The sequence below is a fragment of the Ornithodoros turicata genome, chromosome 6 (assembly GCF_037126465.1).
Source record: "Ornithodoros turicata isolate Travis chromosome 6, ASM3712646v1, whole genome shotgun sequence".
Taxonomy (NCBI): Eukaryota; Metazoa; Arthropoda; class Arachnida; order Ixodida; family Argasidae; genus Ornithodoros; species Ornithodoros turicata.
In genome coordinates, this window is record NC_088206.1 from 51,532,951 (window position 1) to 51,550,275 (window position 17,325).

The window sequence follows — 17,325 nt, forward strand, 5'->3', positions numbered from 1 at the left end:
ATGAACCACATCACGAGTAGACGAATACGGAAAATACGCAACCGAAGTTGCGTGTTTTGGCCTTACTACTCCTCACTAAATGCGCGCTAGGAAGTATGTCCAAGATTTTCCAACTTTCTCTTTTGCATGAATGGAAAGAGCGTTTAAAGACGAACACAACGATGTCACGAGGTCACCCATGTTAACCTTTTGGTATTTGCAGAAAAGCAGTTACGCGCCTAAAAAGTGAGATTTTTTCAAATGAGGCGACTTTGCGATTTTTGATCTGGACACCTGTAAGACTCAGAACCTCAATGATAGAGCAGACAGTACTGCAGTAGATAAGCAATATGTGTGAAAAAAATTAACTGCATGGGCCTTAATGGCTACGAAGATACGAGGCCTGAAGATTGAGAGGAAGCGCTGTGCTCGAAATGATCAGTTTTGAAGATTATTTTTTAAAAACAACTACAAGATCTTTTCAGCTGTTTCCTCCGCCAATGTGCTTTATAAGCTCCATCTATAATCTGAGAGGTCGACCGAACCCGACCGGACCAGAGCTCGACCTGCCTGACTGCTTGAAATCACCCAAGGGCACAAAAGTGCTGCTGTCGCAATGCCGTAAGTAAGGAACGGACGGGACGAAGTTAACGTGGCACGTGAGCCGAGGAACTTTATTCGCTATAACAAAGGAGAACTCGTTGTGTTCCAGCGGCACCACCTATTGAGATAACTAGCATGGCGACAAGCCTTGTTTGTCGGTGCATTTTCTCAACCCTTTGAGCCTGCCAGATTTTGTGGTGCCACAGCAGTTGGTCGCGTAGCATTCCAATTCCATGTCGAAAATAGCAAAGCCAAGGCTTATCCCGCTTGAAGCAGCCCGTATCTTCTCAACTACCAATTGCACCTGGAAGAAATATTAAGCTCTCAAGAAACTGGACAGGACTATGGATAAGACGTTTCCTTCACAAGAGATTCATAATTCGCCGATTCACGTCGTGAGACAGCTATAATCAGCATCCACTGGGTGTTCACGGAAACCTATATCAACCCTCCCGCGTTCGAACGTGCTCCGTCTTGGGATCATCTGTCCCAGCGAATGCAGGTATAAGGCACCAGCAGAGAGACAGGTGAAAAGCTTGTAAAGCCAGCACAACACGTTGTAAATGTGACAAAGAATGCTAAATATTGTTAAGCTGCAAGTAAAATTACGGTAAAATGGCTCGGGGCGACGTCTTGTGGGAAATAATCACAAATTTGTCGAGCAACAGTGATCTATGTGCCCACTGGCTTGCTGCTCATGACGATTACGTAGCCGACACGTAGCCAACTTCTTTTGTTTTACACACAGTGCTATGCGCATACAATGTAGTTTTGCCGCCGTAATTGGCGAGTAACACGCAGTTGGTGGGGACTTCGACAGTGTGTTGTCCGTAATTTTTAATTTAAATTCTTAAAAAAATTGAGTGCAATTGTGACAAAAACTATACTGAGGGCTATCGAATATTAAAAATTTCTGAGCTCTACTGTTTTACAGCACCTTTAACCATGGGAATATTTAGCCATAAGCGATAGTATAGTACTATAGGTCGGAAAGACCACTCAACAAAACAGGCAGATTACATCCCGCACGCAGTATAGATTACGCCAACCCTATCCAATCACCTGGGCTTCCAAGCCACACCAACATGCAAATATAGACATGCAAAGAATAGATATACACAACTGTATAACTAAATATTTTATTAATGTCAATCAGTATGGCTAGGTGTCAGGATGAAAACCAGTACATCATTCATATATTACACACTCTGCAAATTTGACTGCATATCTGACGAATAAAATCATAGCTGGCAATAATTATTCTATATAAGAGGAACGCACCACTCCGCCGCGATGAGCCATTTTGTGGCATGGATTCACTATTCTATGCTATCACTATGCTATTATCTGAGAAATAAAATCAATGCAAGCAAAAATTCTTCTTTATCATAGGAACCGACCACCTACAACCAATCTATCATAGCATATTAGACAGGCATCAAGAAACCGATAGAGGGACAAAGCACAGAGGAGTTATAATCAACAAAACTATCAAAATGAACAGTAATTGAAACTAGCAATATCAACGCTACAAACTATTAGATGGACAGAAACAACATCAAAGGTAGAGGGATAAATGAGCAGTTATCATTTTACAAACACACTATCTTGATATCATTAACCAGGGACACAACTTTAGGTTCTTATTCAGTACAATGACAATCAAAATTAAAATTCTTATTATACCACGTCTGAGCTTCCTGTATGTGACCACCATCTTCAAGACAGAGATCAACACACGGGTAGAGAAGCGATATTCACGCACAACCAATCATAGCAATAATTATCAATAATCAACTATAGAAATCTTACACCATCAGAGGAACAGGATCATATAGCGAGCAATATCAAAGCTATCGTGACATGAAAATAATAGAGGGACAGATTCGACGTGGCCCTACGGTGTCCGTGCCCCTACGTTCCCCCAGTCGGTGCCCCTACGTGTACCGACAATTTCCACACGACATTCTGGACTACACAAGGGAATACTAAAGATTGTCCTAATTCAGCCAATATGCAATCAATGTAAATAGGTGTAAGTAATATATTATTCTGTGTTCATACTATTCGAAAGCATTCGACTGAATAGTACAACACAGGATGGATAAACCACACCAACCAATCATAACATTGACTAAAATTAGCAATAGTCGCTTGTTACATCCAGCAACAAGCAAGACTATTATGTAATTATCAGAATCATAGCGAACGATTCGCAGCCAATTGTGGCAATAGTCGATGCTACAAATCAGAAGGACAAGCAAGCAAGCAAGCATCAAGGATGGTACGGGCAAAGCATAGCGAATGAAGGAATTATTATATGCTCATATTCTTCGAATGTATCACACAAAGGAGCAGTAGTCAACCAATCTATCAAAATGACCAATAATTAATTAATAGTCAATACTACAATTTTTTTTCTCGTGTTAGCGCCGCGAAGCAATTGTGGCTATGGGCGGCGTACAGACGTGGAAAGACGGAGAGAGGACAGCAGGAAGGAGTGGGGGACAGGGGGATTAATATGCGTCCTGGGCCGACTTCAAGGGGAACCGTGCCCACATTCGTCTGGGAAGTCTTCGGAAAACCCAGGGAAAACCTCAGACAGCACAGCTAGTGGTAGGATTTGAACCCACCACCTCCCAATCTACAGCACGACCTTGGTTACCACCAATGAGCGGACGCCTTAGCCCACTCGGCCACGCCGCTGGTCAACACTACAAATCTTACAATAACTGAGGGCAACATAAGAAAACCGATACAGGGACATAGCACGAGGAGTAGAATTCAAGCAATCTATTAAAACTAGCAATAGCCAATCAACTTACACTCACTAGAGCAGCATTAAATAGAATGAAAAACCATTTCGGAGTGGAGACACACACAATACACAGACACACACAATAATAGCCACAATTAAAAATAGTCGGTGTTGAGAATCAGAGGAACATCTAAGAATCGATAGAGGGATAGAAGAGCGTATATTACCGCACAACCAATCTATCAAGCTATCCTGCTTAGCGACACACAGCGACTCCAGCTGGGTCAAACACGAAGGAACATGGCAATTTTTAATTCTCAGCTGAAGCTGTTACAGGAATTACAGTAAGCTTTTTACTCTTTATGAATAAGGGATTCATTGGAGATAATGCATGCAGACCCAAAGCGACACAGAAAATATACAGGGTATAACTAATTTCCCCACCACATCCAGACACGCCAGCTCTATTCATTATCATTGCCGCTATCAAGTCAACCATTTCAGCTATCACACTTTCGACATCCACGCCCATATCTCGATGCAATTAGACTCGTTATCACTCCCTTTTGACAGCCGTCGCCGCACCTCCATATCTGGGCGGCATCACAGGCAATCGAACCCACTTGACGACTGTATCCAGTCATCAAAACTTAGTTGTATCATTAATTGGGGGCTTAATTTTAATTGATGAAGCAGATTTACACGTAAAGTAGACTTCGTGATAATACTTCTATAGCTCGGGCATTGAAGAATTATTGTTCATTTTGATAATTCGGTTGACTATCACTCCTCTGTGCTTTGTCCTCTATCGATTTCCTTGATGTCTGTCTAATATGCTATGACAGATTGGTTGAAGGTGGCCAGTTCCTGTGATACAGACTAATTATTACTAGCACTGACTTTATTTCTCAGATATTAAGATAGTGATAATATAGAATAGTGAATCCGTGCCACAAAATGGCTCATATCGCTGGAGAGTGGTGGGTTCCTCGGATATAGGATAATTACTGCCATCTCTGATTTTATTTGTCAGATATTATATCAGTATATCAGATATCAGTCCATCGTTTTTATGTGCGATGGCTCGCTCGAGGTCATCGAATTTGATATCACTCGCTTTGACTGCGTTCCTCATTAATGTTGCAAAGTGTCTAATATACGAATGATGCACTGCTATTCATCCTTACACCCATCTATGTTGATTGAGATTAGTAAAATATTTTTACTTGTACACTCGTGTATATGTATTCTTTGCATGTGTATACTTTGCATGTTGGCGCGGCTTTCTATGTTGCGTACAGGATGTAATCCAGATCGAGAGGCATCTGCTTTGTTGCTCAGAGGAGTCCCCGCTAATACTGACCCACCTATATATAAGAGGAACGCGAATCTACTAGCGATCTACTCGAAACGAGTGTTCAAAGCCGACGTTTTTCTCTGCGAGAGGAAGAAGACTCGAGTCACTAAAACTAGGAGCGAACTTGGAACAGGTAAATTTTACACCAAAAGCGAGGCCCGCTTGCCTTATGTTATAAGGTATAACGCAAGAGTTGTCACGTGACAGAGCGCCTGCGAAAAGAGTTGTAATAGAGTAGGCCACAAGCTATGTAGTATCTGTCGATACGCCTCGACTGTATTCCTGGACGACACGGCTGGCAAACGCTTGATAAGTGTGTCGCAAGCGGTACACTATTATTGCAGCACGTGGTTTTTCTGAAAGGTTCTTTAACTCACCTTCGTCGTCATTGAAGAAATTGTTTCAAAGATGTACCGGACTTTAAGACTTGCTTCGTCAGAAATGGAAACATGTTCTGGAGTCATATATTTCGAGGCTCTTTGCGTCTGAGTGTCCATACACGTCTGCAGGGACAAGTTCGTACACATGAACTAGTCAGTCAGTGTAGTCCTAAACTAGTCACTAGTCAGTCAGTCCAGGGCTTTTCGCACAGGAAGAACCGCGGTCCCATTCTTAGAAGCGTCCACCATATTGCAAAGGGCCTGCCGTCTGACTGAACTATGGCTTTTTGTCTGCTTAGAATAGAGAACGCCAACTTTAGAGAGACAATCGTGTGTCGTGTCACCGATCTACCTGCCTAATACAGTTCATAAGTCCAAGCTACAAATTCGAAAAGCTAAAGCACCTTCACGGAATACTGTATAAAAACGTGAATTTATTGATAACCCAACTGAAGCCGACAGGGTCAACACTGGCCCAAGAATTTGCGTTCGTAGCGCCTGCAGATACGAACCAAGCTCCTCTGGGAACGAACCATCGTTCACGGACGTTAGCTCAGTGCAGCACGATCTACAGATCTGGCTGCTTTCTAGACACTTTTGAATGATGCAGCCCAGAAAACTTTTCAGGTTGACGAAGGGCAATTTAATCGCCAGAGTCTTTTCATTCCCAGAAGTTACAAGTTCCCCCGATCTTGGATAAACAAGCAGCGACACCTGGCCGGATCTATGGGGGATTTTCGTGGGGGTAGCTTGGAAAAGAAGTGCAAAATCGGACGACACCATTTAGAAACGAAGCACTCTCTATCATCAACGTACCTGCAGTGCTACACACTCCATAAGAGAGGTGTTCTTTTACCGTGTACTCACACGAACGGCATTTCCCAGCATGCACCAGTGGTGAACTCTTTATAGCTTTGTGCTGTCACGTGAGCACTTACCGTCCTTTTCGTGCTCTTCTGACCGTGGGGAATATCGTGCGGCCCAGCCACAAGATATTCCGTAGCAGACGATAGGACCCATGGTGTCGTCTGCTAAGTGCGCAAGATGGATGAATGAATGGATCGTGGGTGCAACCCTGGCAGGCCTTTTTGTAATGTTAGTCCAGCAAATGACGGATGGTACGCCACTCACAGCTAGTGCTAAAACGCGAGCACACAAACCAGCTATCCGGAAGGACATCGTACCGATTGAGGGAAGGCCGATTGTCTGGGGAAACGGGAACGAACGTACTGTGCGTTCTTCGGCATTACATGGTGCACGGAAAGATGTATCCCGATTTAGAAGCATAGGTGTTTCAAATGTAGTGCGAAGAAGTATCCGCGAAGGTGGCTAGAAAATAGCCAAGTCCCCATTGTCCAAATTTCGGCTCCACGACGGTCAGAAAGTAGCCATATTGGTGCAAAGTAGCCAAGTGAGCGCATATTTGCTTTTTCCTCCACCAGAATATTCCGCGAGGATGCCTTTCGTGTGAATACAAGACTAAAGGAAGAAATGCCAAATGATAAGAAAGAGAGCTCGGCCGGAATATATGGCCAACCTAAACCCCGCTAAAACTTTTCGAGGCTTTGCGAGAGACGTACGCAAAATGCTCCTAACCTCCTCGTAGTCGACAAGGTTAAACTGGGAAGGTTTCCCGCTGTTACTGGTGTATACTTTATTGTCCATCCACCAGAAGAGACCAACTCCCATGGTAAGAGACAATGCCATGGTAGCACTCTTGGTGTCCATCTTCAGCATCTGGTCCACAACAGAAGACTACAAGAAGAGAACAGTTGGCTTCAATTGGATTTCATCTTAAAGAGAGGAACCAAATGAAAAAGCAGGGTACCAAGAGGAGAAGTAAAGAGAACAGCCAATAATACTTGACAACCGTGTTGATCTGAGCGCGGTGGTATAATGCATCCGGTAATGCATGCATGGAAGCCGTACTTCAGAAGTTGAAAGATTACAGCACGCTGGCTACTTTACAAGCCTGATAAAGAGCGTGGCTCGGCAGGAGAGGCAGCCACCAAGTGATACACGTGACAAAAGACCGGTTGCTCTATATAAATATGCACAACGTAAAAAAGGTGGCCAAGAACTTCCAGGTACCAGTGACATTTTGCGGCCCAAAAAAAATTAAAAAATTGGGCAGGCTATGTTCAATTGTAAAAGTGCAGCTTCACAGAGGGAGTGTCAGATCAAGTACATGGATAAGTTCGTGGATTTTAAGAACAATGTACTTTATTCCATCCCTCTGTCATGCGGGGAAAAGTACGTAGGGCAGACAGGAGGGTGTCTCAACATTACGCTGACAGAACACCGTGCCAGTACCCTAAAGCCTGGTCGAGACCGACGATGCGGGCCGTAAAGACGCGCATCGCGAGCCGCCGCCGTTGAGTTCGACGACACCTGGCAAAACGCGGCGCAGCGGCAACGCGCGACTACGTCAGCAGCTGTCGGGGGAGTCGAGCAATGCTCTACGCCTGGCGGTGGCCAGCGAGCTGTGCACGGCGTGGGCTTCGGTGGACCCGCATTTCCCAACGTGGCGTACCCCCATTGAGTTTTTGAGCGAAGCTGTTAAGGAACATTCGTGCCTACGACTGATGGACTATAGAGACAAGCAAAAGAAGGAGAATAGCTGGGAAGACGTCTTACTTTCTTATTCAATTCAGTGTCCACATTGGGTGGTACAAACCGTATTACAGTAGTACAAACATAACAGTGCCACCGATGGGAACACGGATTGCCTTTAGACGGATTCCAGCACGCGGGTACGGTTGCCAGATACGACTGCTTTCCCATTACGATATGTTAAAACCCCTGGTAGTGGTTTCGTTGCGCTGTGCTGAATAGAGTCAGACTATGACCCCGGTAGGATGAGGAAGTGTGACGTAGCGAATGCTGGCTGTCAGCGCGGAAGTTGGGCGGCGATGGGTAAACACTACGTCGGAGTCTAAACGAGGCTTAAAAGGAACGCCTCAGGACTTGTTGCTGCACTCAAAAATTTCAGAATTACGATTGTTATAGGAAAGGCTACAAAACAGCTTAGTACGGATATGGTGGACTAGAAGGACTGGTGTGCTTACCGCCATATTCAATACATGGAATGCGCGATGCCCCTGTTTTGAAGCCAAGCTCCTGAGCTCCGGCGCTATGCGCTCGCTGCGAACCAAGCGGGTTCTCGTTGAACTAGTCCAACATGTGCCGTGTGATGTATATGTGTGCTCGACTATTTTTATAGTGAATATATTTGGACCAACACTGCGTTGGTTTGCCGCACTGACTGTTTACTAGCATCAGCAGTTCTTTTTAACTAAACCACGTGACTTTTGCTACCGTCACGTCTGCCTAGCCGACGATCCCTGCAAGCGAAAGATATCGGAATGTTGCGAAACACGTGACCGCATGTCTTACTTCCTTGGATGACAGACGGGTCGAAAAACAAAATAAGGATCGGCTACTGCGTCCGAGAGCTCGCCTCCTTGATGGTTTCTTTCTCTTCACTCTTTCTTTTCAGCCTAGATTATCGAGTTGCTGTGTACAGGAAGCTGGGAACACTTTGTCACGGAACATAGGCCGATGGTAGATTGTTCCACTAAATTGTCATTTAGCGGCGCTTTCTATACAGTGTACCTCACCGCACATCTTAGTTATGTAATTCTTTTGCTCCCTATATGTAACTATAAAGGAACATGATATCGGCCATAAAAAACGAAATTGTAGCACCGCAGTAGTATTCTCTCTGCACACACGGTTTTACTGTTGACCAGTAGAACGACCGAGTCATATATATATACAGGGTGTCCCACCGAAAAAGGGCCAGGGGGCTAAAGAAAAAACGGAGTGCTCTACACAAATGGAACCAACTGTACCAACTGTACGTGCTGCCGGGCGGACCGCAAATCACTGCCCACAATCCGGCACCCGCGCGCGACGATTGCAGTGCACTCTGATAGGTGTGCCGTGAAACAGGTGAAATATCTTCCTCTTGTGTGACGTGGCCCAAGAATGGTCTCCAAGCGCTAATCTCAAGGTCAATGTACGCCGGAGGGCGCTGAAATCATCGCGCGCAGGTGCCGGATTGTGGGCAGCGATCTGCGGTCAGCCGGCATCTAAAACCAACTTTTCAACCCGGGAAAAAAACGAAACCACAAGCCATAGCGACCTCGAACCACTTCAGTTGTGTCTTTTTCGACATGTACTACAACTTCCTGATTGACATCTGAGAGCTAAAACCGATAATTAAAAAGTTAGAAAATTAATTACTGCTAATTAATTGACAAGGGGCGATGAAAAAAATATTTTTGAATAGACCACACAACTGTCAAGCACGTACAGTTGGTTCCATTTGTGTAGAGCACTCCGTTTTTCCTTTAGCCCCTGGCCCTTTTTCTGTGGAACACCCTGTATAGCGCGAAAGATATATTCCTTATTACCTTGCTCCTTCTTCCTTGCTCTTTAGTTTGTTGCAGATTATATATATATATATATATATATATATATATATATATGAGAGAGAGAGAGAGAGAGAGAGAAGAAAAAATGCCACACTTGTATTATTAACCGGAAATGCTTGAATGGAATTGATGTTATACAGAGGGTTCCTAGAACATCATGTTAAACTCACTTTATCCACTGATTGAGCGGCCTAAGAGCGCTGCTAGCGTGACATTATACAATAACAACGAATACACTGATGATGATAAATGGGGGAAATTCGCCACCTGGGTTTGTGGCCCACAACCGACAGCCTTAACGTCGTCATTATAGATGATAAAGATTCAAGTTGAAAAGCGTAATATACATGTGCCCTATCACTTGCGAAGTGCCCGCTTGGTGTGCCCCCCCCCCCCGCCATATTACTTGTGTCATACTATCCTCACTCGTTCTGAGACCTTTGTCCTTCATTTTGCAATTGATCCGTTCACCGTATGTGCATCTGTTTGCATTTTCGTCGCTTGTAGGCGTCCTGGGGTGGCCCGACTCTGTCGCGACTCATATCCCCATCTTTTTCTGTTACCTCATCACCGCCATCATCAGGTTATATTAAAAAGGGTGTAACATAGTTACAAATGAAGCCTATCGACATTGAACACGGGTAAGGATATAATGTCATGATTGTTCAGTATATGGTCCCATGTTGAAGTGTAAATTAGGAAACACCAACCGGAGTTTGAGACTTCATAAATGAAAATGCAGTACTTGATATTGCCTTTTGCTATGAGGTACACTAGAAGTCAAGAGTCTTCTCCTTCAATACGTGATCTGTTCCTGGTGCCTAACACCCTTCACTGGAAATGGGACTGCCAAGTACTTGGTTGACATTCAGATCACAAGATGGTTCTTGAGATGCACCATATAAAATTTAAGCATGACAGACCTAAAATCCAGATATCCCACGATATTCCTTGGACAGATCCTTGTACAAATTTTAACTGGATCTGTAGCATCTCGAGAAATGTTAATATGGCCTGAAAATTTTTCAAGGCCACTGTACACATGTCCACAAGAAAGTTCGTGTCCAAGAAGCCTTACAGTGGGAGGGGGGTAATATGTTTATTAAGAAAAAAAAAGAAGGAAAGGCTAGCCAGGCGAAGAGCCGGGCTTACTATTCAAAAAAAATGGGAAAAACGAAAAAGAGAAGGAAGGAAAGATAAAGGAAAAAACGGGGAAAACGAAAAAGACAAGGTTTACACTCAAAGGCCATGGCTGACACGCGAAGCATGCGAAGCATCTTAAACGTCGTTAAACAAAATTAGACGGCGATGGAAACTAACCCTGGTTTCAGGTTTGACGAAGGCACTGAAGGAGGAAATCAGGAAATTAAGTGAGACTAAAAAGAAATATTATAGCTACGTCTTTGTTGCGTACTCCCAGCAAATTTGGCATATGACTACTCAAAGCATCGAGCAAAAGAGGAACAAAATGACGCACAGCAGAGAACAGATTATATAGAAGATGTGGGAAACTCCTAAAAGATCTATCACCGTTGTCGCACAACTTAAACTCCCGAATTATTATTAGTACGACATTACTTTAAAGCAGCACTTGTATCTCTATTTCTTATTATGCCACTGTGAGAGGTAAATATGAAGAAGTCCTCTGCGGGTAGATTGGCAAAGGAAAAAAGTGGATATGCTAGTCCAAAAAGTCTCGGGACTGATTACTTCAGGACGCGATATTGTGGTCTTCTGGGCAAGACAATATTCCGAATGATTTTCTTAGAAGATACGCCGAGTAAGCTGCGCAATTCCTCAAAATTATTTTCCAGATATCGCTGGACGAAGGGACTGTCCCGAACGAATGGAAATGCGCTCGTATAAAACCGATACGTAAGGCAGGAGTCCCGACTTTGGTTTCGAATTTTCTCTTCTTTCCAGCTTTTGTGAATTGCTAAAGCACATCTTTTCCAAACAATGAACATCATGATCAAGTAACAGCATTCCTTCCAGCATATCTTTCGTGGGGGCTACTCCGCTGTCATGGCCCTGTTTGATTTCATCCACGACTTTGCATTTGCTTTAATTGAAATTTGTTTTGCATCTCTCCAAGGCATTTGACCGTGTACGTACCCTATAGAAAGCTGACACATAATACCAAGATCATGGATTGGCTTCGGGACTGATTCCCTGCCTGATCGAACCCCATACACCTGGGGTATCCGACAGGAGTCAGTCTTGAGACTTTTGCTGTTTCTTGCCTATATGCACGATATGTTAAGTAACATTAATTGTAAAGCATGTTTATTCGCTGATGACTGCGTAACATATCGCGCGATATATTCCGAAAAACATAGGGGTGTCTGAACGTGCGTCCTCAATATGCCGATCGTTCTCTCTCTCTTTTCCTTTCTTTTTTTTCTGTGTGCTTTGCTTATGGCTCACCTTGCTCGCCTTATATTACGCACCTTTGCAAAGCAGTTTAGAACACATCAACGAGTGGTGTTACAAATTGCAAATCAATTTGAACACCGACAAAACTGTGTCTATGCTGTTATATGTAGAACAAAGGCTTTGCCAACATCATAGTATACTTGCAAGGGAGCTTAGTACAAATATCTTGAGGTCGCCGTCCCGTCCGATTTTAGATGGAATTTTCACGTGCGCTTAATAGGCATCGCAGTCAAGAGAAAGCCTCTTTTATCTCAGAACACTTCCCCAAGCAGCACAATGTACTGAAAGTCGAGTGCAATAGGGGTGGACGGTATGTGTCTTATCGATGTTCCTTAGTTTCACGAGTCCGTTCAAGGCCTTCCACCTACTCGTCCACCCCTATTGCACCCGACTTTCAGTACATTTTGCTGCTTGGGTCATTATGCTACTGCTTAGGTCAAACTACCGGTATATAGAACACTCGTGTTACCGATCGTCACGTTCGCGAAGGTAAGTTGGGACCCCTTTGCTGCGCCTCTTTTGCGGGTTTCTTTCGAATTGTCGCCACTATACGAGTGTATTAGGTGTATATATTATATAATTAATGTACGTTCCCTACTCCTTCCCAGGTTCATTCTGGGACCAGTATTCTGAAATAAGTGTATAAATCGTTATATTTTCGTGTCGTCCCCTATGTCTTCCGGATTCCTTCCCTCTACTGACTGCTCATATGCAGACTGTAATGAGCAATTCTATCGCTTCCGTTGGTTAGCTGCAGTTAACGTATATCTCACGCTTATAGCCCACCACCGACTTAAACATTTCCCAAGCAGCACAATGTACTGAAAGTCGAGTGCAATAGGGGTGGACGGTATGTGTCTTATCAATGTTCTTCAGTTTCAGGAGTCTGTTCAAGGCCTTCCACCTACCCGTCCACCCCTATTGCACTCGACTTTCAGTACATTGTGCTGCTTGGGTTCTATCACAATCCCCCGTCACCGGACCTCGCAACCTGGAAGGTAAAGGTCGCTCAGATGAAGGGAACGATGAGCACATATCACGAATATCACTACCCAAAGGCAGAACGGGCTGCTCGAACACGTCTTTATCGTTATCAAAGTACACGTGTCCCAGACGCGAGGGCTGATAGGGACGCGCCGACGAATGTCAGCACTGATATCTGGGTGTGCCATTCGTTTGCTCCTGCAGGTGACACTCAAGGGGCATTTTGCATGCAGAGCAAAGAAAAGGCACGCTCATGGGTTAACGGCAGGTGTGTAATCACGTGACGAGTAGCACTGAAATAAGCCGCGAGAGGCGATTAGATCGCATAGCGCCGAGATACGCTTGGCGCCATCTCTCGGCAGGAACATCGGCGGGTACATATGACAACCTCCGAACGGCTCACCAGTCCTTCTAGCCCACCATAGTAGGAAAGTAATTGAGGCCTACCAGATCGATAAGCTAAAAGAAGTATATACTTCTTTTAGCTTATCGATGGGTCGAAAGGTTGGCTGCCGCATATGCGTCAGCCAACCTTCCGTCAGCTTGCGCAAAGCTGAGATTGAATACCTCGATAGGTTTACGGGCTGATATCACAGTGACTCTTTTTCGTGTTCAGCGGAACCAGTTTTTTTTTCTCTCTCTTTTTTTTCCTTCGTTTATCTTAGAATGACTTAAAACCGTGCGTCTTGTCATGGCTGGCTATTAAATCTGTCTACGTTGCCAGTTAACGCCGTGTCCTGTGCTTCTCTCTTGCCCGCGTTTTTCGCACTGTATTCCCCATGGAGTCAATGATGCGGTAACAGCAAACGACGAATTCTCGACGGAAAACCGGCCACCGTCACCGTTTTTCCGGTGAGCCGACGCGAGCAATGGGAACTTCACCGATTTCTCGACGACAGTGGTGGACAGAAAAATTCGGCGAAGACCGAAAGCGGCCGCTCGACGACAGCCAATAGGACAGCTCCACGCGCTATCGTTACACGTGCGGACGTGGCGGGCATTTCGGATCCCGGTATGACCAACCTAGGAACTATGAAGCATGCTGTCGCCCGCCTGCTGCTGCTGTCAGAGGGCGCTTTTGTAGCGCTTGCTTCGCGAATATGCTTTGACCGCAAGAACTACTTCTGTTTGCCACTATAACTTTTCCATGTGTAGCAAAATATTTATCAGTTACTTTGAAGTCAAAATTTAACACGGACTAACGAAACGCCCGCTAGGCAAGGTATATCTAAACTGGTAGCGCAAACAAGCGAAAATACTAAATCAGACCCATCGGCAAGGCTACCATCATGAGGCGCGAGCGATCCTGGTTGTTGACAGTAGAGGTACGATCGTAAACACAAACTTTAGAACGTGGGCATGGGTTGTGTGCGTACTAATAGGTTTATCATAATTTCAATGTAGAAAAAACTTTCTGTTGCCCCACTCGTGCACTATACGAAATCATCTACCACCCAAGTACGTTTCCGTATCCTGCTCCTTTGCGCATGTGTCACAGTGGGCGTGTTTATCTGTGCATCTGTGTCACAGTGGGCGTGTTTACCCGTGCATTGTAATGCGGAGTTCGTATAGTTTTTGGGTTAAACAGGTAGCGACGTTGACGTCTCGGAGCTGTAGGCCAAGATTAACACGTGTGAACTGATGAATACGATGCATCCCCTGTTGCTGGCCCCGCAAAAAAAGAAAAAAAAATTCATGGGACGAGCGGCCATGATAGCGTGAGTGTCAGCAGGAATCAGCTGTGCACCAAGGATGTCATGTTTCGTTGCAATGGCCACTCATTGAATAAACGCAAACATCTAATCACTGCGTGTGCGTATTGCTCTAGGTGAGAAATGGAGCTTAACTGAACCTTCCTCGTTTCTGTGTGATATCACCGTGCCCTTCTGTTTGGAGTTGTCAAGATATGTGATAACTATATGTACTTCGTATTGACATGTTTCATTAAGCCTGATACGATTTATTTTTTCTGTGTTCTCGTCTGGTACTGTTGCACGGGTGAGGAAAAGGGAATACAACGCAAACGGAGTGCGCGAACGAAAACGTGCCATGGCCAATTATGCACTACTTATTATTCATACTGCTGACGTCACCTCTGACGCCATTTATTTACAATCGTAGTAGTCCGCGCAACGGATGGATGGCGCTGACCATCTCCATCATGGCGTCATTCTGAAGACACAGGGGCCTATGGGAGTTGCGCTACATGTTTAGATATACCTTGCGCTAGGGCGCCACCGTCCGCCGCAGTGGAAATCTGTGCATGCGGTTCGTCCCGCCGTTTTTTGGTGGAGTTGTCGTGCCGGTGGGAAAGTTGGCCGTTTTTCCGGCGAGAAATCGTCGTATGCGGTTACCTCTTGATACCACGCCGCCGCAGAGAATCATTTGTGGCTGCGCTCGCGTTTCGATGGTCAGGTACCAGCGTCTCCAAACTGAAGTCACCATTTAAAGTCTGTTTAATAAAGTGGGTTTAGTAAAAATGTTTTGATAAATAAACACAATTGTTATGCATGAATAGATACAATTTTAGCGAGATACTTTTTATATAGACAATCTGAAAGAGTATTTGTACTTGTGTACTTCGTAACATGTGTAAGCAGAGCTATAATGGGCCATACTCTTTGTCCCTCCCTTTTGGGTACCCGAAGATCACAGATTCATGTACACGAGGAGAAACAACTCCATATCCTTGGAGTTGGCTTCTCAGCACAACCTTCCCAATATGGCAGCACGGATTACAAAAAAGGCTATCTATATAAATAATAGTTTATTATTGAACACTCAAAGCACATGTGAATGATGTGAACATATGTACGATTCCTTGCCGTAACGCCGAACCGGAGGCAACGCGAGCGCCGTACACAACAGCAAGTCATCTGCCATTCCTCCTCTGCATCTGTATTAAATTTTATCAAGCAGAGAGAGAGAAAGAGCAATCAAGTTAGTCGACAAAAGGAAGTGGTTACAAGTTAAGCTACATTTGAGTCTTTTCTTGCATTACTATCATGATTCACTTAGCATTTCCCTCTCAGATTACGCTGAATATAGCCGACTTGAGCGAAAGTTGGCGAAAGATTGAGAAAGCGACCCTAAGCCCTCTTTTCCCACCCCCTGCTCGAGCACCCCTTTCAATCCCGCTTTACTACATGCCGGATAGCCGACTCTCGCTTCGCTCCGTCAGTTGTTTCGTTACTTTGCGATTTTGTCTTATCTTTCTGCCCTACTATGGTAAGTATATATCTTATTTGTACGACTTGTACAGTTCACGGAGCGTCGGATTTGTGCGCTTTCCCCTTACCTCTGCCTTCCTTAACACTGTGACATTCGGTATCCTTGTTCTCTAAAGCGCTACTCTGCCATCGAGAGACACTAAGTGGGGGACAACTACCGGTTGAGAGCCCATCCATGGTCTTGTAGCCTCGTTTTGTATGAATCCTCTTAATTTGACGGGTTGTTCTCACTTAACCCTACTCTCATGAAGAGACCGACCCGCCAGGGACCGAGCCCTGCTCGAGCCCTACCTTGCCCAGTTCACCTACTTATAACGAGGGAAGGATAACGGAGGTATTTTGATTACCGTTTTTATTTTCGTTACTGCTATATTTTCGTTTCTGTTATCCGTTTCTGATACCGGCCTTTCAATTTCGTTTCAGTTACAATTCCCTTACTGTTTCCGGTAATGGAACGGCTGTTACAGAGCTGCGGGAGGACAGCCCGTCCGGCTCTATCAGCACCCTGTTTTGCCCAAGTGCTGCTTCGGTGTCACGAGTACACACCACACAAGTGATTTTACGTCGTTGGGATGCGCACATCTTGCAAGATAAAGAAATATACGTGTAACAACATGTTTTTAGTCTTCAGTCACTTGGAGTCCAGCAACTCAAGACGGGCGTAACTTTCATTCAGTAACGAGAGGATAGAGAGGTAGCAAGCGAGCTGGTGGTATATATCCATAACTTAAAAAGACTAGGGGACAAAAAAAACAACAACAAAAAACAAAAAAAACGACATACACAGACAAGGTCTCAATGAGACCTTGTCTGTGTCTTTTTTTTTTTTTTTGTCCCCTAATCTCGGATTTTTAAGTTATGGTTTCATTCAGTGTCGCATTTATAATATACGCTCTCTTTATAATATATACGCTCTCAGTAGTAAATAACACTGCCATGGCCACGGTGAAATGAAAAAAAAAGTACAAAATAATAAGTGAAAATCGTAGGCTGTCACCCTAGTACTATGGTGGAGTATATGTGTTGATGTCATGAAGTTATGAGGACTCGGACGAGGTAAGCGACGGATGCACCCTCGAGATCCAATATTGCGCTTTCTTTTCATGCTCTCGTGTAGTATGTAGAGCATTACAGCGAATGGAGTCATCAAAATACAAAA

General features: G+C 44.5%; 1 protein-coding gene across 1 annotated transcript in view; it reads right to left on the reverse strand.

The window, feature by feature from the left end:
* Nucleotides 1-632: 632 nt before the first annotated feature.
* The window catches only part of LOC135398026 (uncharacterized), a 78,957-nt gene continuing 62,264 nt past the window's right edge, over nucleotides 633-17,325 (reverse strand). Inside the window, exons 8-10 of the mRNA XM_064629476.1 lie at nucleotides 6,674-6,832; nucleotides 5,075-5,200; nucleotides 633-886 (exon numbers count right to left, since the gene is read on the reverse strand). Of these exons, the coding sequence (XP_064485546.1) occupies nucleotides 713-886; nucleotides 5,075-5,200; nucleotides 6,674-6,832 (459 nt within the window). The 3' untranslated portion in view covers nucleotides 633-712. The remainder of the gene's footprint in view (nucleotides 887-5,074; nucleotides 5,201-6,673; nucleotides 6,833-17,325) is intronic.